The sequence below is a fragment of the Apodemus sylvaticus genome, chromosome 21 (genome assembly GCF_947179515.1).
Source record: "Apodemus sylvaticus chromosome 21, mApoSyl1.1, whole genome shotgun sequence".
Taxonomy (NCBI): domain Eukaryota; kingdom Metazoa; phylum Chordata; class Mammalia; order Rodentia; family Muridae; genus Apodemus; species Apodemus sylvaticus.
The window spans coordinates 55,659,354-55,682,760 of NC_067492.1; the positions used below are offsets into that span (position 1 = coordinate 55,659,354).

At 48.1% G+C, this 23,407-nt stretch overlaps 1 protein-coding gene across 1 annotated transcript; it reads right to left on the reverse strand.

Annotated features, from left to right (window-relative positions):
* Nucleotides 1–1,470: 1,470 nt before the first annotated feature.
* On the reverse strand, nucleotides 1,471–22,081 carry Mcm5 (minichromosome maintenance complex component 5). The gene is made up of 17 exons (XM_052166287.1): nucleotides 21,979–22,081; nucleotides 21,712–21,886; nucleotides 21,423–21,549; nucleotides 21,214–21,342; nucleotides 16,108–16,280; nucleotides 14,521–14,676; nucleotides 13,035–13,201; nucleotides 11,152–11,323; nucleotides 9,727–9,838; nucleotides 8,002–8,145; nucleotides 7,629–7,694; nucleotides 7,230–7,406; nucleotides 5,905–6,017; nucleotides 5,232–5,360; nucleotides 4,215–4,357; nucleotides 2,689–2,816; nucleotides 1,471–1,887 (listed from the first exon to the last, which is right to left on the reverse strand). The coding sequence occupies exons 2-17, from the start codon at nucleotides 21,876–21,878 to the stop codon at nucleotides 1,786–1,788; spliced, it is 2,205 nt and encodes a 734-aa protein (XP_052022247.1). The 5' UTR covers nucleotides 21,879–21,886; nucleotides 21,979–22,081; the 3' UTR covers nucleotides 1,471–1,785.
* Between the last annotated feature and the right edge of the window lie 1,326 nt (nucleotides 22,082–23,407).

Below are 23,407 nucleotides of genomic sequence, written 5' to 3' on the forward strand. Positions count from 1 at the left end.
CTCCTAAATATGGGAGCCACAGGGATGCTAACTTCCATGTCTGGCCTATAATCTTCACTGCATGAAAGACTTCTATGGTGACTTCGGTGACCAGTGTCTGTGATTCCCAACAGCTTGTCATTAACAGTTGCTTAGAATTTTGCCAGAAATCCTTCACAAAGTATACATTACAGTAGAATCCTCTCCCACTGCATGAAATGAGTATATGACTAAGGACAAATAATATTTAAGATGAAAGACCAACCAGGGGATGTGAAATGTCTATACCTTGGGCAAGGGACCAGGAGGCCCAAGCATGCCAAGGCAAAAATAAGTGAAAACCAAGCTGCTGTCAGGGGAAGCAATGAAAGCCTTTTAGCACACACAGCAAGGCGCAGGGCTGAATCCTCAGAACACTGCTTCAAATCCCACTTCTCTCAGACGCTCATGGACCATGAGAAGGGGAGGAAAGAGGAAGGGCTAGAGGAACTTAGCCACAGCAGCTCGGGCCAGTGTCTTGTAGAACTCAAGGTTAGGATCAAGTTCAGACTCAGAAACCAACCAATCCTCAATTCCTGGATATCCACTTTCCTGGGCATCTTTCCTTGTGCTACACACCGAGACTGCCCGCTCCCTGCCAGCCAAGCTTGTCATCTCCCTTAGCACTGTGCCTGCCAGCCGTGGTCTGGAAACAGACATCACCCCGGGACCTTCCACTCGACTAACCACCCCTGCCGGCCAGCACGTCCCTGCAGCTTCAAGTAGGATGAAATGTTCTCCCCAAGCTCGCCTTCCAGACAAGCACACTCCATTCCAAGTTTGCATTTCAATCAAAAAGATGGCTGTGGCCGCTCATCAGGAGCAAGCGCGTTTCCAGGAGGAAGTGAGAAGCAGACACCTCAAGCAACAGCAATTTCAGCACAGAATGCCAACTATGAGAAAGAAGGCCTGTGGATATACTTCCTGTTCTCTGAAACCTTCCTCCTACCATCGCTTTACCGTCGGTGACTGAAATGTTTTCAGCACTAGTATGTTCAGTTAATTTGATGCTTCCCGTTTATAAATGTATTTCAAATAACAAATACTTTATTCCACTGACTTTTCCTTCATTTTGTAAATTCTAGATTTCTAAAAGCATAATCTTCGGCACTTTAGTGATACAATGTTGTCACTAGTATCTCCTACTGTGCTGAAGCCTACTCAGGTCTTCACAGCAAACCCTGAAGTCTGGTTCCTCCCCCAGTGACACGCATACCACTAAGGCCCACTTGCTGTAAATAAAGCCCTGGAGACTTTCTACACTGGCGTCTGCTTGGGTTTTTCATTGACAGCCACTCACTTCACTGAGCTCAGCTTCGTCAAATTTGTTTGCAGATTAGGAAACTGAGGCAGACAGCTGAATGAATGATCCAGTGCTTACATCAGGAGCTGCTGAAGACAGCTGAAAGAGTCAACCTCGTATTCAGAGCACTACTGTCATAAGGCCCCCACTATCCTTAGCAACTCACTTTATTTCCTCTGAACACACAAAGAAGCTTGGCAGGCAGTGGCCCGGGAGCCAACATACAGAGCCATCTACAGCCAGGGCCTGGTCCTGCTCCACTCGTTGGGGAGGTTGGACAAGCTAGGCACCCAGAACAGACAGCCCTCAGACACCCAAACACAGTACATGAGGCTGCAGATGTGCTGCCGACAGCAGTCTGAGGCAGGGAGGCAGGCAGAGGGAGGTCTGGAGCAGTGCACCGGCACTGACGGGAGGTGGGCGGTGGTGGCAGCAGCATTCCCGGCTGAGGGTTGAAGGGCAGCTCACTTGAGGCGATAGAGCACCTTGCGCTGCATGCGGTGTTGGATCTCACCCCTGCGCAGCATGAGCTGCAGCACCTTTCGGATGGCGTGCTCGGGATATTTCTGTAGGAGGGAGCACAAGGCAGATGCACAGGTGTATCATTATGATCAAGGGAGCTGATGCATCCCCGGATCACAGACAATTTTAAACAGAGAAAAAATACCCACATCCATTCTCCCTGGACTTCAGATAGGCTCCTACGTGATGCCTCCTGTGTACTAGGCAAGTACAGTCCTATATTGACTTTATGCACCTAGTTAGTATTAGGAATAATCTCCTTTTACAGAGGAAGAAATAGGCACAGACTTCCACTTGTTTGGGTCATACAGCAATTAAGTGAGCCAGGACTTAAGTCTCTGTGACCGTAGAAATCAAGCTTTCTCCAGCCCCAGCCTCAGTCATACTAATCTCTTCACTTCGAGGCCAAGTACCCGCTACTGTATAATTTACTTCCAGAAGCAAACTGAGCAGATACACAGGAAAGGGAACAAAACACAGAAACCAGGGCTATCACGATTTTAAAGGGCACTGACTCCTCCTGGTACCCCAAAACAGTATCTCCTGTGCATGGAATTAGTAGCCCTCTCTGCAGGGCTAACTCATCTGGCTCTGGTCCTCCCTACCTTTTAAGGATCCAAACAAGGGAAAATCTAAGAGATGGGAAATTGGGTGCTGGTTTCTGCAGACCTGGCTTCTTCCTTTCCCTATAAATAGCCAACCCCAACTGTAGACTGTTGCAGTTCCTACGAAGGGGACAGAGGCTCCAACACCCCATCCCAGCACCCCTCTGCTGAGCACAGAAAACTTCATGTGACAGCTGAGTGGGAACCAGACTGAGAACTAGCAGGGTTGGAAAGGCTCACCTGTTTGGTGAAGTCCTGGACAATGCTGTGCTCAGACACCTGGGAGCCGATGGCAAAACGGCGCTTGAGTTGCTTCTCAATGCGGCTCAGCATCTCCTGGTCCTCCTGGGTAGTGAAGCCCTCCACCCCTGTGAGAGTGCAATAGGGAAACTGGGTGCTAGAAATCCCAGTTCCTGCCGGGCGGTGGTGGCGCACGCCTGTAATCCCAGCACTTGGGAGGCAGAGGCAGTAGATTTCTGAGTTCGAGGCCAACCTGGTCTACAGATTGAGTTCCAGGACAGCCAGGGCTACACAGAGAAACCCTGTCTGGGGGCGGGGAGGTGGGGGTGGGGGGTGGGGAGGGGAAGAAGAAATCTCATACTGGGAGGGGGAAGAAATCTCATACTGGGAGGGCCAGAGAGACGACAGTCTCTAACTAGAGCGGCCTGAACCTGAGAATCAAGTAACATGTGGAAGGAAGAGTGCTCTAGGCAGAGGGAAAGGTAACAGAGGTCATGCAACAGGCGCAGAGCTAGACAGCAGAGACATCACGGTAACTGAGACCCTCTGGGCTACACATACCAAGAGAACAGCAACGGCCCCAGAGAGATTCTAAAGGAAGCAGAGTTTTTACATGGTTGGGTTTATTACTTCATCATTTTTGAGGGACAGTGTCATTGTATAGCCCTGTCTGGCTTCAAACCTCAAACTCAAGAGATTATCTTGCCTCTGCACCTGCCCAGCAGAAGTGTAAGTTTTGAGTTGAAGAAAGAAAGAAGGGAGGGAAGGCAGGGAGGGCCCTCTAGAGTACAAATCTGAGAGGAGCCATCCATGAGAAGCCCCGGGGAAGCAGGAGGTGTACAGTGTTACCAAATAAGGAGAGCCAGTCTCCACCATCCCTGGCCCTGCTGTCAGCGCCCCTCTTCATCCCTTTCCCTCACCACCTCTAACAACCTCCTCACCTATACCCCCCAAGAAAGGTTAGAAAGCTTGGGAAGGGGTGGGACAGGAACCTTGGGAACTACTTGCTTACAGCCCTGGCATCTAGACAGTGATTGGCAAATGATAAGCCAGATTTACTGCCAGATTAGGGTGGGTATAACTCTGAAGAGGCTGGCATATCGCCAATCTCAGAAGACTGGCTGAAAGCAGGCAGCAAACATTAAAGTTCAGGGGCCAACAGGCCTGTATTCCACCAAGACTGGTGACCATGACACCACACAAGCTCTGTCAGCCTCATCTCCATGATAGGAAGGACTATCAGAGATGGTTGTCAAAAAAACAAGAGGCCACAAATTGGGAAACTCTGTAATAGTTCTGAGCTCAACAGGAGGGAGAGCTGACAGCCATTCTTTACCAGTGACAGGCCTACAATTACTTTTAATGAACTGACTCAAGAGGTCTTCGGAGAAGCTCCTTCCCCTACAATAGCTAAAACATCCAGGAGAGAAGCGGGGAAGGCTAATATCAAAAGCAGCCCCCTGCAGGCCACCAGCTAACTAAACCTCTATCCTACAGTCCAAGACCACGGCCCAGCACTTACTCACCCGACAGATTGCCAGACAAAGCAGCATCCAGTGTGGACACCTGGAACAGCCTCAACGCCTCCTCTACATCGGCCTCAGTGGCAAAGGGCTGCAGTTTCATCTTACTGAGGGCCTCGGCTATGCGCACAATAGCCTCCAGCTGCCTGCAGGAGCAATAAAGTACTCAAAGGCCCCAGCCCACATTCCCTCCTCTGATCCTCCAGGAAGAAGCATGGCCAAGGTTGTTAGGACTGCAGGGGAGTTTGTTGGCTATCCCGAATATCAATTACCCTTTATTCTTCCTACCTGAACCCAAATTTTATTCCAGCATATGCTGCTTGCTAAAGGATATTTCCTGCCTTTCTGGTCTAGGTGTGGCCTATAAGTTCTAAATCCATGCATCATATGAAAATGTCAGAAGTATCCATAAAAAAGCATGTCTTCCTCCCACTGTCTCTCTCGGTGCTCAAAATGTGGAAATGATGGCTAAAGCCATATAGGGCTGAAAGATTGGTAGAGGTGAATGTAATGGAGCCCAAGATCACAGCTGCAAAAAACACCATGAACTACTTCCCAAAGTTGAATAGTGAAAATAAACGTCCAACGTAAGCTACTGTCTGAGTTTCATTACACACAACCAGATCCACTTGTAACCAATCAATGCGGAGGTATAATTCAGCTCAGGTAGGCCCCAGCTCTTACTATACTGTCTATGAATGACAACCCTAGTGGGGGAAGTATAAAGAAAAATTGAGACCCAGTAAAGATCTGTAGAATATCCCTGTTGTTACATAGCCAGTCAGAGGCTACGACAGAGTCCTACTCTTTCCTCAGACTACCTCTCAAAGAGGGAAGGCAGGCAAAATACTGAAGTGAAACCTACCCAGGCATCCCCAGCCTCAAATACACACAACTAAACAAATAACTAGGAAGCCACAGCACATGGGTGGTCCCAGATGACCGCCCTGGGCGTACATTATGAGAATGGCAGTGGCCAACTGGTCCTGCTCTCTGCGGGGAGCCCACCCACTTGCTCACCGCACAGTGATGGGGATGCTGGAACGACGGTCACTGTCCCTCTCATGCTGACGAGCCCCACTCCGCATGATGATGTATCGGTTCTTCAGCTTCTCTGCTGCCTCTGCTGATAGCCGAGGTCCACACCTCCTGCAGATTGCAGTGAATTAGAGTAAGGCCAGAACAGAATCTGAGGTTGCCCCCTCCCTGCTCCCAGGCCTCTATTGGCTCGCAAAGATGAATGTTCCCAAATGCAGCTTCCTGCTCATAATATAGCTGGCAAGTCATTTGAAAGAGATTTAAGAAAAACCTGATCTGGCTATCAGCAGGTGTCAGACATCTGCATACATGGCACCTCTCTGAGAAAGTGGGGAGTCTGAACATTATGTGCAGAAAACTACTCTTGATGCTGGCTGCAGTATGCTGTCTAGCCACCAGGTGTACACTGCTCCAGTCACTGAGGGCCCCGCAGGAGCAGAGGCCCACCAAGGAGCAGGCTTCCCAGCAGTCTCCAGCTCCTCACTCCACCTCCCTGACTTAAGAGGATGAGAAAACTTAAATCATGGAGCCGGTCACAGTGACAGGGAAGAATGAACAAAGTTCAGAACAGGGTTACCAGGTAATCCTGAGTAAGGAGCAGAACAGGACCAGGCTCTCCCTCCATCCAAAAGCCCAAGTTACTCCCAGCACTCACGCTCGGCAGTAGGCAATGAACTTCTTCATCTTGGCCAGGTCGATCTCTCCCTCCACAGCCTGTGTCTGCGTCAGTGCACTCACATGCAGAGTGATCACATGTTTGGCCAGCATCTAAGGAGCATAGGGAACACTAGGTCAGCTCACAGGTTTAACAGACAAGACGAAATAATATGGCAAGTGCTTCTGTTCTAGTCCCTTGGCCTGCCCACCCTCACTGGGGCAAGCATCTATCTCCGTAAGCATGGACACTGGACACATCCAAGCCAATGAGGTGGAACATGGCTGTCTGCCCTAACTAAGGCAAGTATCTACTTAAGCATGGAGACTGGACAATCTCCAAGCCATTCTGCCACTTCTATCAGAACTAACGGAAAAGGCTTCACCCTCTTCCTTTCAGGGCAGTTAAATCAATAGCTCATGTTGTAGGCTATTTGATCACACTGTAAACCCTGAGATTTTTTTTCTTCTTGTGGTATGGCTCAGCCCTTTAATCCTAAACAATGAAGGTAAAGTTAATTTGTAGAATAAAACATCCATGTTTGAAAGTGATATCTAATTGAGTGGCAGACAATCAGTGAAAGATCTGACAGAAAAGGATATGCCCAAGTATCACAAGAAAAGAAAAAGATGTTAAGGGGCAGTACAAAGAAAAGGAGGAGGCAGTTTTACTGGGATAATTGTACAGGGACATGTTTCAGGGGAAGAACAAGCTAAGCAGAGGTGAAGACAGAACAAGCTAGAAAATGAGAAGGAACCAGAAAATTAAAACATGTTGCTAAAGTTAGTTTGAGACCAAGGAGAGAAATTCAGTGAAGCCAAGAGGTACCAGATTGAATCAGCCATCTTGAAGGAGTCTGAGCCAGCCAGCCAGAGTTCAGAAAGCCTGCATCCCTCAGCCTGGCCAAGGCAGGCTTTGTTTTTACCATCACAGGGAGCAACTGTCTAAGAATAAAGCCCCCGAAAGGGAAGCAGAAACAGACAGCTGGTCCAACAACCTAGATTCTCATGGGCACTATACCTATGGGCTTACCAAATTCCATAAACTATTTTCTTTCAGAAATTTACTAACAAGGGTGGAGGGCAGAGCTCATTATTTTTAGCTTCTTGCTTAAAACAAAAAACAACAACAACAACAAAAACAAAAAAAAAATCATACAGGACATATGTAGGACTAGGTCTTAGGACTCTAGGTTCCTCTCCAACACTCCATAAGCTAACAAGTCATTTCATACGCTTCCTCCCAAACTATCTGACCACTAGCATTTCTGTGCTAAATCTCTTATCCACCTATCTGTTGCCACCAGCCTAGCCCCTGAGACATACCATGTCCCTCTCCTCGTTGTGCTCATCTTTGACGATGAAGATCATGTCAAATCGGGACAAGATGGTAGGCATGAAGTCAATATTGTCCTCCCCTTTTGTCTCATCCCATCGGCCAAACACTGAGTTGGCTGCAGCCAGAACAGAGCAGCGAGAGTTTAAGGTGGTAGTGATCCCAGCCTGAATGAAGTAGAAAGGGGAGAAAATGGAGCAAATAACCAAAAATCCTGGGGCAGGCCTCTCATCATGTATGAACATGAACTTATACACTACATACATGCACATGCATGTGTACATGCTTGCAGTGTGCGCTCTTGCTCCCCCAAGCACAGTCTTGGGCACAGAGGACTTGGCTCCAGCCTTAGGAGCTCTTAGGACTGCTGAAGGAGGGTGGCCACTCACCTTGGCAATGGAGATGGTCTGCTGCTCCATAGCCTCATGGATTGCTACACGGTCATCTTCCCGCATCTGCATTGAAAAGTCTGTCTCAGAATCCTCACCCAAGCAGACAAGAGTGGCAGAAAAGTAACTAGGAACTGCTATCATTCTGGAGTAGGCTTCAGGCCAACCATAGGAGATAATTACATAGAATTGGCTTTTATGTTCCCGAATTTCCAGAGTACCCTAGAGAGGCAAAACAACCTATCCCAAGTTCCCCCAGAGTGATGGGCACAAGAACTACACATACGTCTCTCAGACGTCTCTCAGAAGTGGTATCTGCTACCACACCTGTGGCCACACAACCCAGTCCTGTGACTAGAAGACTTAGACTCACCTTGTCAAACTCATCAATACAGACAACCCCACCATCGGCCAGAACCATGGCTCCACCTTCCATGATGAAGTTTCGAGATGAGGGGTCTCGCATCACTGAGGCCGTCAAGCCAGCAGCACTGCTGCCTTTCCCAGATGTGTACACCTGTGGGAGACAGGAGGTGTCAGTACTTAGTGCTAGCCCCAAAGGGCAAAGCCTCAGAGGGCTGTGACTTACGTACACCACACTGCAAAACTGGTTCAACAGTACAGAACTCAAGGCCTAACTGAGCCTCAGCCTTTCCTTCCTCTTTGGAAGGCTCACCTGAGCTACAGCACATCCCTGTGACATAAGTATTGATTCCCATAAAAGGACAAAGTTGAAGCTGGCTTCAGGGCTGGGGACTCCTGGCTTTTAGGATGTCTCTACCCTGAGTCCATCATCTGTGAAGACCTGTATTCTACATACTGCCAGACCCCTTGAAATATAGTAAATCCAAGCCGGGCAGTGGTAGCTCATGCCTTTAATCCCAGCACTTGGGAGGCAGAGTCAGGCGTATTTCTGAGTTTGAGTCCAGCCTGGTCTATGGAGTGAGTTCCAGGACAGCCAGGGCTATACAGAGAAACCCTGTCTCAAAAAACCAAAAAGAAAAAAAAAGAAAAGAAATATAGTCATTCCTACCTGAGGTACATGTGGGGCATACTCAAATCACACTGTGCTAACATGAATGCCAAGTATTCAATACTGGCATGAAATAGGTCTGCGATGCACCTCAGTGGTAAAATATTTGCCTAACATGCACAAGGTTTGGTGTTTATCTACATTGGAAAAAAAAAGCTTATATTGAACTATAGGCTAAACAGATTATACAAATTAATTCCACCTATTCTTACTTTCTAAATGTAGATACTATAAGATTTAACATGACACAACTTGCTGGGCAGCGGCGGCGCACGCCTTTAATCCCAGCACTTGGGAGGCAGAGGAGGCGGATTTCTGAGTTCGAGGCCAGCCTGGTCTACAAAGTGAGTTTCCAGGACAGCCAGGGCTATACAGAGAAACCCTGTCTCAAGGGAAAAAAAATGACACAACTTACATTTTCAGGCCTTTGTATTTCTATGAGACAGTGCCAATGTGATTAACTTAGCACACCTTCTGTCCATCTAAAACCACCACTTCCCCACTGCACCAACCACTAGTCAGTTGTCACATCCACCGCTTCCCTGATCCTTCCAGACCCAGAGCACCTGGGTCATCAGACACACTGGCTTGAATCTTGTTCTAAAGTTCCCCAGCAGTGGGATCTTGAGCAAGATACTTTACTGCTCCGCCCCTGCATCCAATCCATAACATGAGCAGTAGTACTTTACAAGAAGACAGTTAAATGAGTAAAAACTTGGCATGTACTTCAGCAAGCATCTGGTCCTTCTTGATTCCAGCTATTAGCATAAGCAGTGACATTACTCAGCAAATAGCTGAGCTGATTTTCCAAGTCCACATGCAGTTACTACCAGGCTGAGAAGCAAACCAGGCCTGACCCGACCCAATGCTCTTATCACCCTCCCTACACACATACACCTTCCTTCTCAAACCCCTTCTGCCGTCCTGACCACAGCCAAGAAGAATGAGGAAGAGGATCTGGTTGAATCAGATCCCACGCATGTCCAGGAACTAGGCAACTCTCAACTCCCTGTAGCCTTCCTCCCTGATACCTAAGTCACAAGAAATTTGTCCCCAGCCACTTACCCCAATGGGAGAGCACTTCTCCACAAACTTCAGAAGCTGAGACTTGGCTGTGCCAGGGTCTCCCAACATCAGTAAGTTGATATCACCTCTGCGAGTGAGTCCATCTGGGAGCCTAGAAGATAGGTAGGTAGAAGACAAAGTAAGAATCTACTTGAGGGCTATCCTCTGAACTAACTCATGATCTTCCCACCTCAGTCTTCCAGATTCTAGCATTATAGTTGTACATCAGCACTCATGGCTTTATGTGGGGCTGGTCACCCTCCCCTAAGAGTCTCAGAACAGGTGGAAATGAAACCAAGCCCACACCCAGTTCTCTAGTTCCTAGCCTAACACTGGAGGGTAAGGTATTTCTCAGGTACGGACCTAACAGAAATGGCACTGAGAGCTGTGCACACTGCCGAGTAGCCACAGGGCAGCATCCAGTCCACCTGTTACCTCAAGCAAGTCCTCGGTTTCCCCATCTATGAAACAAACGCAACAGTAACATCCATATAGACTGCTGAGAGGGCGGCTGGGTTCAGGACAGATTAAGCACTTACGAGAATACTCTCAACATACAAAAAGCATATTAAACAGTAGCCACTAGTATATTCTGTCATTGCTGCTACTGTCTGAGCAACTCAGTTATAACTCAATTATTTCAGAGTTTCAAAAGGATATAGGAAGCCAGGAATGGTGACCAACACACCTGTAATCTTAGAATCTGGGAGACTGAAGCAGGAGGATCATGAGTTTGAAGGACAGCTTGATTACATAATAAGACCTATTTAAAAAGAAAAACCAAAAGAAAAAAAAAGAAAAAGAAAGAAAAAGGAACCAGGCAGTGGTGGCGCACGCCTCTTATTCCAGCACTTGGGAGGCAGAGGCAGGCGGATTTCTGAGTTCGAGGCCAGCCTGGTCTACAGAGTGAGTTTCAGGATAGCCAGGACTACACAGAGAAACCCTGTCTCGAAAAAAAACCCCAAAAAAAAAAAGGAAGAAAAAGGAAAGAAAAAGAAGGCTGAAGAGATGGCTCAGTGGTTAAAACTGTTCTTCCAGAGGTTCTGAGTTCAGTTCCCAGCAGCCACATGGTGGCTCACAACCATCTGTAATGGGATCTGATGCCCTCTTCTGGTGTGTCTGAAAACAGCTACAGTGTACTCATATATAATAAATAAATCTTTAGAAAAGAAGGGGGGAGAGAGGGAGGGAGGGAGGGAAAAGGACACATGACACTTTTTAAGTGTTAGGTATGTCACATGTCTCATTCATAGAAACTATGGTTCAAGGTTTCATCACTAGACCACAGAGCCTAGGCCAATGGTGTTCCACTGGGCTCCCCAGTGCCAGCAGGCTGAGGGACCACGGAAGAACACCTGGTCCTCATCACACAGAGGTCCACCTGCAGCAGCCTTGTCATCAGCACCCTCCTCCCAGACCCCTCACCTCTTCCGGGAACCCCCAAAAAGCAGGCAGGCAATGGCCTTCTTCATATCCATGCCCCCAAAGATGGAGGGGGAAATGCTCTTGGAGACAAGCTCATATATGTTGGGGAGGGCAGCCAGGCGACGAAATTCCTCCTCTTCCTGTGGGCTGATAGACCCAGCAAAGCTGCGGCCTAGGACAGAGCAGGTGCATAAGTGAGGCTTCTCCTCCAGCCTACTGCTGGGCCTAGTCCAGATCAGGAACACCCTGATGCCCATCAACACACACACACACACACACACCCGCCAACAGCTCTTAGCACCAGGAGACAGTCTCCCTCAGGAAAGTTAGGGCACAGGGCTCTATCAGTCTTTCACATCTCAAGGGTCCAGAGAGGAAAAGAAGGTTCCCAACAATCAGGCCAGATCACACAGTCCTTGGAGACCCCTGGAAAGTCTCTCATAATGCAGACAGAATAGACAGCCAGTGCAATTGCTTGGTCAAAACAGCCTGGTTCACTCGAGCTGCTGCGGAAAGGAGGTAGGATCAAGTGAAGAGTGTGGGACCAAGTGGCAGGGGGGCTTGAAAAACCATCCCTGGAGAAAGAGTGGGACTCAAGAGCAGGAAGGTAAGAAGTGGCTATGAAAGCAGGACAGCCAAACAGCATACTTACTGAGGCGAGGGGATTTAAATAAAATACATAGGAAACTGAGGAGAATCTGGAGGACTTGCTAAGCAAGGGAAGAGAAGAGAAGGCTAAGGAAGGCTAGTTTCAGAAGACGGAAATACATTGACATGGCAAGTCAAGGAGAGTGAAAGTCTGGAATATGGCTAGATGAACACGTGGCCTTTCCAGTTTTAACCAAAGGTGTTTCTCCCAACATAGACTATGGACCCAACACTCATAACTCCACCACTCTAGACCATAGGTAGGGACCAATCTCAAGGTGGCTCCCACTGCCCCTGTTTGTTTGGTTTTTTGGGGGCCTTTGTTTGTTTGTTTGTTTTGTTTTTTGTTTTTTTTCTTGAGACAGGGTTTCTCTTTGTAGACCTGGCTGTCCTGGAACTCACTCTGTAGACCAGGCTGGCCTCAAACTCAGAATCTGCCTGCCTCTGCCTCCCAAGTGCTGGGATTAAAGGCGTGTGTGCGCCACCACTGCCCGGCCTCTAGATCCTTTTCAACACCTCAATTAAAGTAGTTCAGTGTCAGATAACTGTCCCTTAGTGGCTCTCTGTCCCAACTAGGTCCTATCTGCTCAACCCTTATGCACTTTTTCCTCTCCATCTACTAAGATGCAGCACAGGACACACTACATCCCATCTATAGCACTGAGTCATACAACTCAATCATGCATTTAGGCAACAACCTCAGGACAGGAGCTACAACTATACCAATAAATAGACAGACATTTTAGGGCAACAATTTTTGTTTGTTTGTTTTGGGTTTTTTTGTTGTTGTTGTTTTTTCGAGACAGGGTTTCTCTGTGTAGCCCTGGCTGTCCTGGAACTCACTCTGTAGACCAGGCTGACCTCAAACAACAAATTTTTGCTTACTGTAAAAAATGAACACTCGCCAGGCGTTGGTGGTGCACACCTGTAATCCCAGCACTCTGGGAGGCAGAGGCAGGCGGATTTCTGAGTTCGAGGCCAGCCTGGTCTACAGAGTGAGCTCCAGGACAGTCAGGGCTACACAGAGAAACCCTGTCTCAAAAACAAACAAACAAAAAAAAGAACACTCTAGGATAGGGAATAAAGCTAAGTAGTAGAATATTTGCTTAGTATACACACACGCACGCACACACACACACACACACAAAGCACATCCTAGTTTGAGCAACTCAAGAATGCCTAGTTATCACGTGAGCAGCTTGCTAAGGGAAGTGTAGAAATTCAAAGCAACTCACCAGAGCCATCTGTGTCCACCTGGATGCCCAGCACCCGGATGTAGGAGCTCCGGATGCCCACACCCACCCTGTCACGGCCCTTGCTCGGGTTCAAGCCAAACTTCTTGATGGAATAAATGCCCATGATAGTGACCCTGTTCCCAGGAACAACCTTGTCACATAGGTACCTAAGTAAAGTACAGGGGAGATAAAAGCAAATCAGATCCAGGGTGACAAGGGAGCAGCATAGTTTTTCTACCCAAGTATCACCATCAAGTCAGCTCAATCCCTGCACGGTCTAGAGTAAAAGAGCCTTTCCCTACTCTTGCTACCTACATGTCAGTCTGGACAGTTAGTACAGTGTTATGATACTGGCCTGATTCTCACCGAACTCAAGAGGCTAGTGAGATGGTTCAGCCAGGTAAGAGCACTGACTGCTCTTCCAAAGGTCCTGAGTTCAATTCTCAGCAACCACATGGTGGCTCACAACCACCCGTCATGAGATCTTACACCCTCTTCTGGTGTGTCTGAAGACAGCTACCGTGTACTAAGATATAATAATAAATAAATCTTAGAAAAAAAAAGATGTTAATCGATCAAAGTCTCCAGGTTTCCCTGGAATCAGTGATGCTTAAAGGACCATAAAATAACTGTGAATTCAGTAACTGTGTGGATTCAGAAGTCACTGTGCCTCTTTGAGCTTAAAGAGATAACTCTGACTTGTCTCAGCTGTTGGGAAACAAGCAAGGTAACAAACTCAAAGATGTTCTATATACTATCAAATTAGTTTTACTGAGAACTGTCTCTGCCAGCTACACTGTCCTATTAACTTCCTACTCATTCCATGATGTAATTCTCAAGCCCTTTGGATACTTAGAGAATACTCTAATAACACACTCAATTGTGCTCAAGAATTGTGTTAAACTCTTGATACCCCTTTTCAGGCACTCTAATATAGTCCAGGCCATTTTACTGATGAAAAGAAAAAAAAAAAAAAACTGGGACTTGGCATATAGCTTTCCCAAGATTCTGAGTGCACATTCTTGCCAATGATAAGGCTGACACCTGAGGATCCACTCCAGAAACCTTTACATCTGCACTCATCATCAGGCATGTGAGCCCAGGGAAGAACTCAGGAATCTGTAGGCCTTCATCTACATCATTCTGTAACTATCCAACAAAACCCAGACAGTCTACGTCGCGTCTGGCAGCAGGCTAGATAGGAGCCAGCAGTGCCACTGGTTACCCAGCTCTGTGCTCAAAGGGCTAGAGACTCTCCTGGAAGACGCACAGGCCTTAGTTCCACTCACAAAGTCATCTGACCTCCCCCAGTTTACAGTAGCCATGTAAAATAGGAGTGGACATAGTGGACTATGGGAGATAGAAAATGACAGTCAATGAGGAGGACGAGGCAAAGCAAGAGCTCCAGCCTGCACGCTGTGCACCAGATGATCTCCATGTCACTGGAGTGCCATGGACCCAGCACAGCCCCAGCACACTCACTCACCGGTCACAGTAAAGCTGCATGTGCCTGGGCATCTCACCGTGAGGGACGGCGTCAGGCAGCTCCTGCAGTTTCAGAGTCTGGAAGTCGACACACTTGCACTTGTCAGGCATGATGAAGTATGGGTCCAGTGGGCACTTTGGGCGCCCAGTCTGATCCCTGGGCAGGGGAAGAAGTGGTCACTAGAGCTACCCCGAGAACCCAAAGGTGGCGCTCACCCATTCAACAAGCCAGCCTTAAGAGGGAGCAGCATTATAAGGCAGAGCTGGGACATATCTGGCAAAAGCCTAGGACAGTTTCCATGATGGCAATGTGCCAGATCCAAATTCAGATCTTCAGGTATTGTGGCTTCTTCGTGTCACACTGAGGTGGCAGTCACTCACAGTTCCCTCATGAGGCCTCCTGTACTCACAGGTGAAGGACGAGCTTTATCATCAAATCCCTTACTAAAACCTATTCTTAGCCTAGTGTCTTTTCCAGTGAGATTTTACTACCTCTACACCATTCTGAGGGTACAGACTCTGAGGTCTCTACAGAAAGCCAATATATAGCTAAGGACGCATAGCAGTAAACCTCAAGTCCTGGGTCTGTGAAGCTAAGTTCCCATCAGGATTGACAACCATATGCATAGTATAAAGGCATGCAGTAAAAATAGGCAGATGAGAGTGTGTAGGCATATGTGTACCAAATGCAAACATAGGATAAGGGAGGCACCTTTGGTGACAAGGACATGTAAGGAGCCTGAAGAAGTAGGGACACTGTGGCAGCCTGAGGGAAGACCGTCTAGGGAGAAAAGGACGGTGTACTAGAGCAAGGCAGCCTATGGAAGAGCCCAGTCACCCTCTTCCTGTATAGGGCATAGACTGAGGAGCAGTGAAGGTGGACAAGGGGATAGGAATGCGGAACTCTGTGGCAGCAGGTGAAGGCAATGCCAATATGCCTCAGGCAATGTGGAAGCTGAGAAGAAACTAGAAGAGAAAGCCAAAAGCAACCAGGAGCAAGTAGTTAGGTCAGAGTCAGTAAACATTTTCTGTTAAAAACCAAACAGTAAATTAAGTCCTCCTAACTAGAAGTCCACGCATTCTGCCTCTGTAGTTTAATGATATGATAATATCAAGCTATGTTCTTAGGCAGTGCACTAGGCACACTGGGTGAAGCCCAGCAATCCAGTTAGCTTTAGAAGATTCTGTCAGCCAGGTGGTGATGGCACATGCCCCCCAACACTTGGGAGGCAGAGGCAGGCAGATTTCTGAGTTCAAGGCCAGCCTGGTCTACAAGAGTGAGCTCCTGGACAGCCAGGGCTACACAGAGAAACAGTTCCCACTTAGACTCAATCTCCTGGACTGTTTCCTCCCAACCTTGGACTCCACACATAGGCCATGTGGATTACCCAGGTGGGGCAAAAGTTCAACAACAAGAAGGGACAAGGGCTGGGTTTATTGTTCCTGTCTCACTCAAGGATATAGTGCTACCCAGTCTTTGCTTTAAGGTCTCTAACAAGCAGTCCAGGCAGCAACTGCCAGGGTTGCCCGCTTTCTGGATACTTTGGTTATGTCATTTCTCCCAGAGTCCCTCTGGCTATACACTCACATATTGCACTTCCTGGGAAGGGCATAGCCCTCTAGGCCTGGGCGCATGGCGATATTGGTGAGGGTGTTGTGGCAGCTGCGGCACTGAATGGAGATACGGGTAGCCTTGGCACGGACTGCAGAGGCTGAGATGATGATGCCAGGGATTTTCACCAGGTGAGACATCATGTCTGACTGTAACAAAGCCACAAGGAGGTTTGATGATTAAGGAGAACAAGGCGATATAGGAAGGGCTGAGGAATGACATGGGTGAGATCTGGAGGAGGGGACAAAGCCATAGCTCCTAGTTTAGCTCAGACGCTCCAGAGCACCTATCTCACGTGAGGTTCCCTGGACACCAGGTCCAGGAGCCTCATGCACGAGCCCTCACTTTCAAGGGTCTCACAGAGCAAGGCAAGGGACTGGGAGACAAAGAAAACATGAAACAGATTTTACAACAAAACCAGAAGACCCAAACTCCAGCTCTGACAGTAGCTTACTATGCTGTTCCAGAGAACTGACACAGGACAGAGGCCCTGGTTCTAGCTCAATTCTGTCACCAACTGCTACCGACATTCTGTCAGGCTTCCTCATCTTAATGACTACATCTGGATGGATATTAACAGTAATTATTAATTGTGATGTTACTATGATCATGTTACCAAACATAGGGCCACACCTATACATCAAGAAGCCAGATTAGCTACTCATCCTCAAGTAGCCCATTAACATAGGCATATTCACAGTTAAAAGCAGAAAGGGGAGACGTGTTCAATAGGGCCACCCTGGGAAGAAGAGCAAAGAGAGAGAGTGGACCCCTCACCCCCATCCCGAGCCCATCTTCAAGCATCCTGAGATCAAAGTTTAAAAAAAGCTGGGGGGAGGAGGGGGGCTAGAGAGATGGCTCAGCGGTAAAGAGCATTGACTGATCTTCCAAAGGTCCTAAGTTCAAATCCCAGCAACCACATGGTGGCTCACAACCATCCGTAATGAGATCTGATGCGCTCTTCTGGAGTGTCTCAAGACAGCTACTGTGTACTTACATATAATCAATCAATCAATCAATCAGTCAGTCAATCAATCAATCTTTAAAAAAAAAAAAAGAACTATCAGGACAGCCTAAGCCGGGCAGTGGTGGCGCACGCCTGTAATCCCAGCACTCTGGGAGGCAGAGACAGGCAGATTTCTGAGTTCGAGGCCAGCCTGGTCTACACAGAGAAACCCTGTCTCGAGAGAAAAAATAAATAAATAAATAAAATAAAAAATAAAATAAAAAGGACAGGTGGATCAAGGTGTGTGCTCCCACCCACCACTGACCCATCACTGTTTCTGTAATATAAACCCCATTTTTAGAGACAAGAGTTCTACTAATGGTTCAGGCTTTTCTTTTCCCAATATGAGATTCCAACTTCTTGGAGGGGGCCGTTGTTTTAGTAGTCTGATAGCTAAAGTGTCTCTTTAGAATGTATTCATTTCATTAATAGTCATGCTGTAAAAATGATTCCTTGAGCCAGGCATGGGCATACCTTTGATACTATCACTTTAGAGACAGAGGCAGGTGGATTTGAGTTCAAAGCCAGACCAATCCATATAGTAAGTTCCAGGAAAGCCAGAGCTGCTATATAATGAAGTCCTGTTTCAAAATATAAAATAAAATAAAATAAAATCTCCACCTTTCAGGGATATATACTGTTAGAAGTCAGATGAAATGACATGGTAGATCATAAGACTTTTTCCAAGAGCTCCAGGGCCTTCTACAGAAAGAATGACTGGCCTGTTACTAATCAGTAAGCTGTGTGACAAGCCTTCTTTTTAGAGTCTATTACCTTCACTATAGACAGTGAGACATTCTCACACATTCCATTGCTTCCTGTGCCAACCTCACCAGTCTACAGGACTGGACAATCTCCCCGCCATCTCTCCAACTCGGGGCACCTTGGCAAGATTAGAGAACAAACACATACACAAGGCTGGCTGGGTCTCTTAAACTGTGAAAGGGCTACAGGGACGCCAGTGATAAGAACACAGCACAAAGCACCAACATCACGCATGAACACTCCTGCTCAGTATGTCACACTGTAAGGGAACAAGACCTTCGAACTAACCTCCAGGTTCCATAATAGTGTGTCTCAATCCAGCCAAGCAGGCCACAGTATAAATCTACGAGGCCACACTCCTACAGGACAAAACAGCCCTTCCTCCACTACACTCTAGTAACTGAGAAAGGAATTACATTCAGAGAGTTAGGAGGGTTCTTTTGGAATAAAAGACTTAAGATCCATAGCAGCGTAATACAACATTTGATTCTTCCTAACACACATGCCTTTAGTCCTAGTAGTTAGGAGGCTGAGGCAAGTGGATCTCTCTGAGTTTGAGACAAGCCTTGTCTACAAAGTGAGTTTCAGGACAGCTAGGGCTGTTACACAGAGAAACCCTGTCTCCCACAACCCCCATCTACATATTGTGAGGCTAGCAAGATAACTCATAGGTTACTTGCCACCAAGCCTGAACCCCCCACCCCCCAGGGTGGTCAATCCCCAGGACCCTCATAGAGATGAGAACAAATTCCCTCATGCTGTCCTTTAACCACCAAATTGCCCTACACAGAAGTAAATGTAGTAAAAAATTACATGTTTAAGTATTTAAAGATAAAACACCAAGTGTAATGAACTTTAAAATCCACTTTTGGTTTTCTCAATTTATTTTGGGTTATTTTAGAAGTCAAGGTCTTACTATAAAACCCAGGGTTGGCATAAAATTTGTAATCCCTTGCCAGGCGGTGGTAGCACATGCCTTTAGTTCCAGCACTTGGGAAGCAGAGGCAGGCGGATTTCTGAGTTCGAGGCCAGCCTCGTCTACAGTGAGTTCCAGGACAGCCAGCGATACATAGAGAAAGAAACCCTGTCTTGAAAAACCAAAAAGGAATCCCACCCTTTGGCCTGTTAAAAGCATGTACAACATTCAGCTTATAATTCTTCAGAAATAAACAGGAAAAAAAAGCAGGAAAACAGACAATATCAATGCTCAATCTCAGTAACAATATTGGGGCTCATTACACTTTTCTCTATATACTTCCATGTGTGGTACGTCATTCATAATAGGTGGGTGGGCTAGAGAGATGGCTCAGCAGCTGAGAACACTGGCAACCCTTCTGGAACTCCTGAGTGTGGTTACAGGGCGTGTGTGCACACACACGCGCACGCCCACCCACCCACCCACCCACACACACACACACACACACACACACACACACAGCAGCCCACAAACATCCACCCATAATTCAAGTTCCAGGGGACCCAATTTTGTCTGACAGCATAGGCAGCAGCAGGCATGTATTGTACACATAGATACACACGGGCATACACATAAAACACTCATATAAAAATAAGTCTAAAACAAGCAAAATTTCTCTTCTCCATCTTCCTATTCCAAGCTTTTCTGGGGCAAAGGGACTATGGATCCACACTAGGCCCTATGAAACCTTCACTATGGAGGAGAAACAAGGCGGGGTGAGCACCTCTGGGGAGTAAGAGTAGACACAAGGACCTGCCCCGACATTAGAATCTTTGAACAATCCACACAACAACTTTTTTGAAAACTTACCTAGGTACCCCAGACCTCCAACACCACAAAGGAAAAGAAGCAGGGGGCTCGGCCCCTCTAACAGGGGAACCCCTCAGAGCAGAGCCTCTTGACCTTCCTAACGCTGTGACACTTTAATACAGTTGTCCAGGTTGTGGTGACCCCCAACCATAAGATTATTTTCGGTGCTACTTTATAACTGTAATTTGTTTCTGCTGGGAATCAAAATTTAAACCCCACAATGGGGTTGAAGCCCCCCCTCCTTTAGAATCATTGCTTTAGAGATCCAATTACTCCTGCGGCCAGGCTTGGCAGTACATTCCCCCAAGTGCTTGCTTGCCCCTCTTGTCTTTCCAATGAAACAGCGGCCCCCACTCAGATCCAGTGCCATCACACTGGCAGAACCTGAGGTGCAGTTCAGCTCTAGAGTGTGGGACCCAGACAGCCGACACTGGAGCCCACATAGAGGACTCGGAGCTGTTTCCGGAAGTTATGCTATCCTACTAACCAAGAGTTAAAGTTGACAGGGACTCCAAAAGACACAGGTCTGTGGGTTCAAACAAAATGAACTATAGCCTTCTATAGGCACAGTCCACAATGGGTGAGTGACACCAAGTGAATGGATTAACAACTAGATGTCACTACACCACTCACAAAGCACGGCCACACGTACTGTTCTTTCTTCAACAATCCTAAGATAAAACAGTAACCATCTTCATGTTCTCTGTCCTGTTTCCATGTCTGCCCACTTTATAATTCCTCCTTTACATAGCAGCCAGAAGAATCGTATGAATCCAGATTTCAGGTATCAGTATAGAGCTGAACTTCAAGAGTGCTTTGCCTGACATAAGTGCGATATCTTAGCAAGGAAAGACGCCCGCTTGCCTCAACCCTGAACACCTGAGTTTAATCCCAGGAACTGCATGCGGTAGAAGACAAGAAACACCCACATCATCCTCCCTCGCTCCGCCTCTTCTTTGCCAACATGCAAGCTCAAGGGGCTCCAGACATATTGCTTTCTTCCCGTTCCTCCAAACAAGCCTTCACGGTCACACCAGGGCCTCTGCACCCACTGTTTCTTGAGCCTGGTGGACCGGGTCTTGGAGGTTTTGACCTAACTAGGTACACATCATTCCATTTCAGCTCCAACAACACGTACTTCAAAGTGTTCTTTGTCAACTCTCCACCCTCTCAGCAATAGCCACACTGTCCCCACCTTCTTTTGTCTTGTTTTGTTTTATGAGACAGGGTCTCGCGTATACCAGGCCTCTCCCTCTGCCTCCCACTTATGGATAGCATTTACTGTTTTCTCAGTCTCCCCAATGGGTAGGAACCCACCTATCCATATTTGTTGTTCTGCAAAACTCAACTCTGCCTTCCCTTTAGGACATCAACCCACTGAGTTACACAGGATAAAAGCTAAGTTAAGTCAAATGTCCTGATCAGGGGTCACACATCTGGTGCTCCAGGCCTTCTAGTGTCTCAGAAGCCTTCTGCACCACACAGCGGCCATGCCACCCTGACTACACATTCAGTAACCGCCTACCTTCAGAATCCGAATGCTGGATGGGCTGGCATCTGACTTGAGCATGACCTGGATGTCCTGGAGCAGTTCATCCCCAGCAGGCCGGGGCCGGGTCACCTCATCAGCCACTTCCTTGGCAGCTTCCTCAAGCTGAAGAAGAGGAAAGGCATACGCTGCTGGTGAGGGATCAGGGCCAGGCTTTAGGAGGCTCTGATATGGGCGCTACTCACCAGCTGCAGGTGCTCGGCCGGCTGTTTATACAAGTAGTCAGCCAATTCCTCGTCAAAGCTGGCCAGGTCCTCCATCTCCACCTCGATCCAGTATTCACCCAGGTTGTAATGTCGCTTGAGCTCATCCCTTTAAGGGTCAACAAAGGGGCAGGGAGGCAGGAAGGGTGCATTGAGGAGCCGTGAGCAGCAGCAGTTCACATGCACCCGGGGATCGGTCCCCACAGTCATCAATGTCCCCAGCTCTCCCAAAACGCGCGCAATCGTAGCCCATCCCCCAACACTGCCGCACCTGTACTTGAAGGTGAAGCCCGTGCGATCGGTGCCCACTCGGTACTGTCGTAGGAACTCCTTGAAGCGCCTCTGCAGCTGCGACTTGCGGGCCTGGCCCTCTTCCGCACCGGGGTCGCCACCGAAGCTGTCGCTGTAGAAAATGCCGGGATCGTCAAAGCCCGACATGACTGTACCTGGGTCAAGCAAAGAGACAGAAAGCTGAGCAGCCTGGGGCGGCGGGGATGCTCAGCCCAGGCTGCCCCAGGCGGTCCCGCAATCCCCTCACCTCGCAGGAGTGCACTACACGGACCTCCGCCCTCTAAGAGAAAGCCGGCTTTCGCGGGAAAAACCAGCCTGGGCGTTCGTCCGCCGCGGTCTCTGCGCTCCTATTGGTTCGTCCGGCGCCGCGGGCAGCCATTGGGCCGCTCTGGGCAGCCATTGGGCCGCTCTGCGCTGCCAAGTCCCGCCTCCAAGGGAGGATTCCAGAGATGATTGGCTATGGGTGACGTCGTGGACAACTCTTTCCGGTCTCCATTTTGTGAGGCGGGACGTTTTGGCGCGAAATTTCTGAGCTAGTTGTAAAGATGGCGGAGTAGCACGCGAGCTTTGCGAGCGTTCCTTTTTTGTTTTTTTTTTTAAAGATGTATTTATTAGCCGGGCGGTGGTGGCGCACGCCTGTAATCCCAGAACTCTGGGAGGCAGAGGCAGGCGGATTTCTGAGTTCGAGGCCAGCCTGGTCTACAGAGTGAGTTCCAGGACCGCCAGGGCTATACAGAGAAACCCTGTCTGGGGGGGGGGGGGGAATCAAAAAAAATGTATTTATTTATTATTATATGTAAGTACACTGTAGCTGTCTTTAGACACACCAGAAGAGGGCATTCGATCTCATTACAGATGGTTGTGAGCCACCATGTGGTTGCTGGGATTTGAACTCAGGACCTTTGGGAGAGCAGTCAATGCTCTGAACCGCTGAGTCATCTCTCCAGCCCTGTGCTCTGTTTCTTAAGTCTTCCGAGGAAACCTAGCCCAGTGGAGCTGGACGCAGGTCTATCAGCCCAGCTTCTCATAAAGTCTAAGCAGGAGGATCGCAAGCTCAAGGCCAGCCTGGGTGACTTACGGACCCCCTTTCCCAAGTAAAAAGGTGGGACTTGAGAGACGTATGGGTGGTGAATAGGGCTTGCTGTACTTTTAGAAGACCCAGTCCCTGTTCTCAGTACCCTAGTCAGGGGCTCAGCACTGCCTGTAACTCCTGCTCCAGGGGACCCAGTGTCCTCTTCTGGCCTCTATGGGCACACATACAAGATACATAGAGAGAAAGATATAAATATGCATCTATACATACTTTTTTATATATAAGTAAAAAGAAACGGACTGGAGCAATGGCTGAGCAATTGGAGCAATTCACTGGTTAAATAAATAAATACATAAATAAATAAAAGGTAGACTTATCAGCCTTCCCCCAGACCCGCTAGCACTAGGGAGGCTGACAGGCCGGAAAAATGTTAATAGTGTATGAGACAATCACTCCTTTCAGAGCTGCTGCTGTGAGAAAGTAGCGTGCCTGAGGTGCGCACTCCTGCTCCAGCCCAGCAGGAGGTGCCAGAGGGCTGTCTCGGCCACTTTGAGGCCAGGTGGGTTCCCACACTGCTCACTTCCCCTGGCCTGAAAGTACCAGGAAACCAGGGATGTTTTCTTTCATTCGGATTCAGACGAAT

What these genes read in the sequence shown, in the direction of transcription:
- Mcm5 (XM_052166287.1), bottom strand. Translation starts at nt 21,878, where the DNA reads ATGTCGGGCTTTGACGATCCCGGCATTTTCTACAGCGACAGCTTCGGT. An exon ending in CTTCCCAGGAAGTGCAATAT is followed by an intron (nt 14,677 to 16,107) that starts GTGAGTGTATAG and finishes TCCCCTGCCCAG; the next exon opens with GGATCAGACTGGGCGCCCAA. An exon ending in ATGCAGCTTTACTGTGACCG is followed by an intron (nt 13,202 to 14,520) that starts GTGAGTGAGTGT and finishes TACTTTACTTAG; the next exon opens with GTACCTATGTGACAAGGTTG.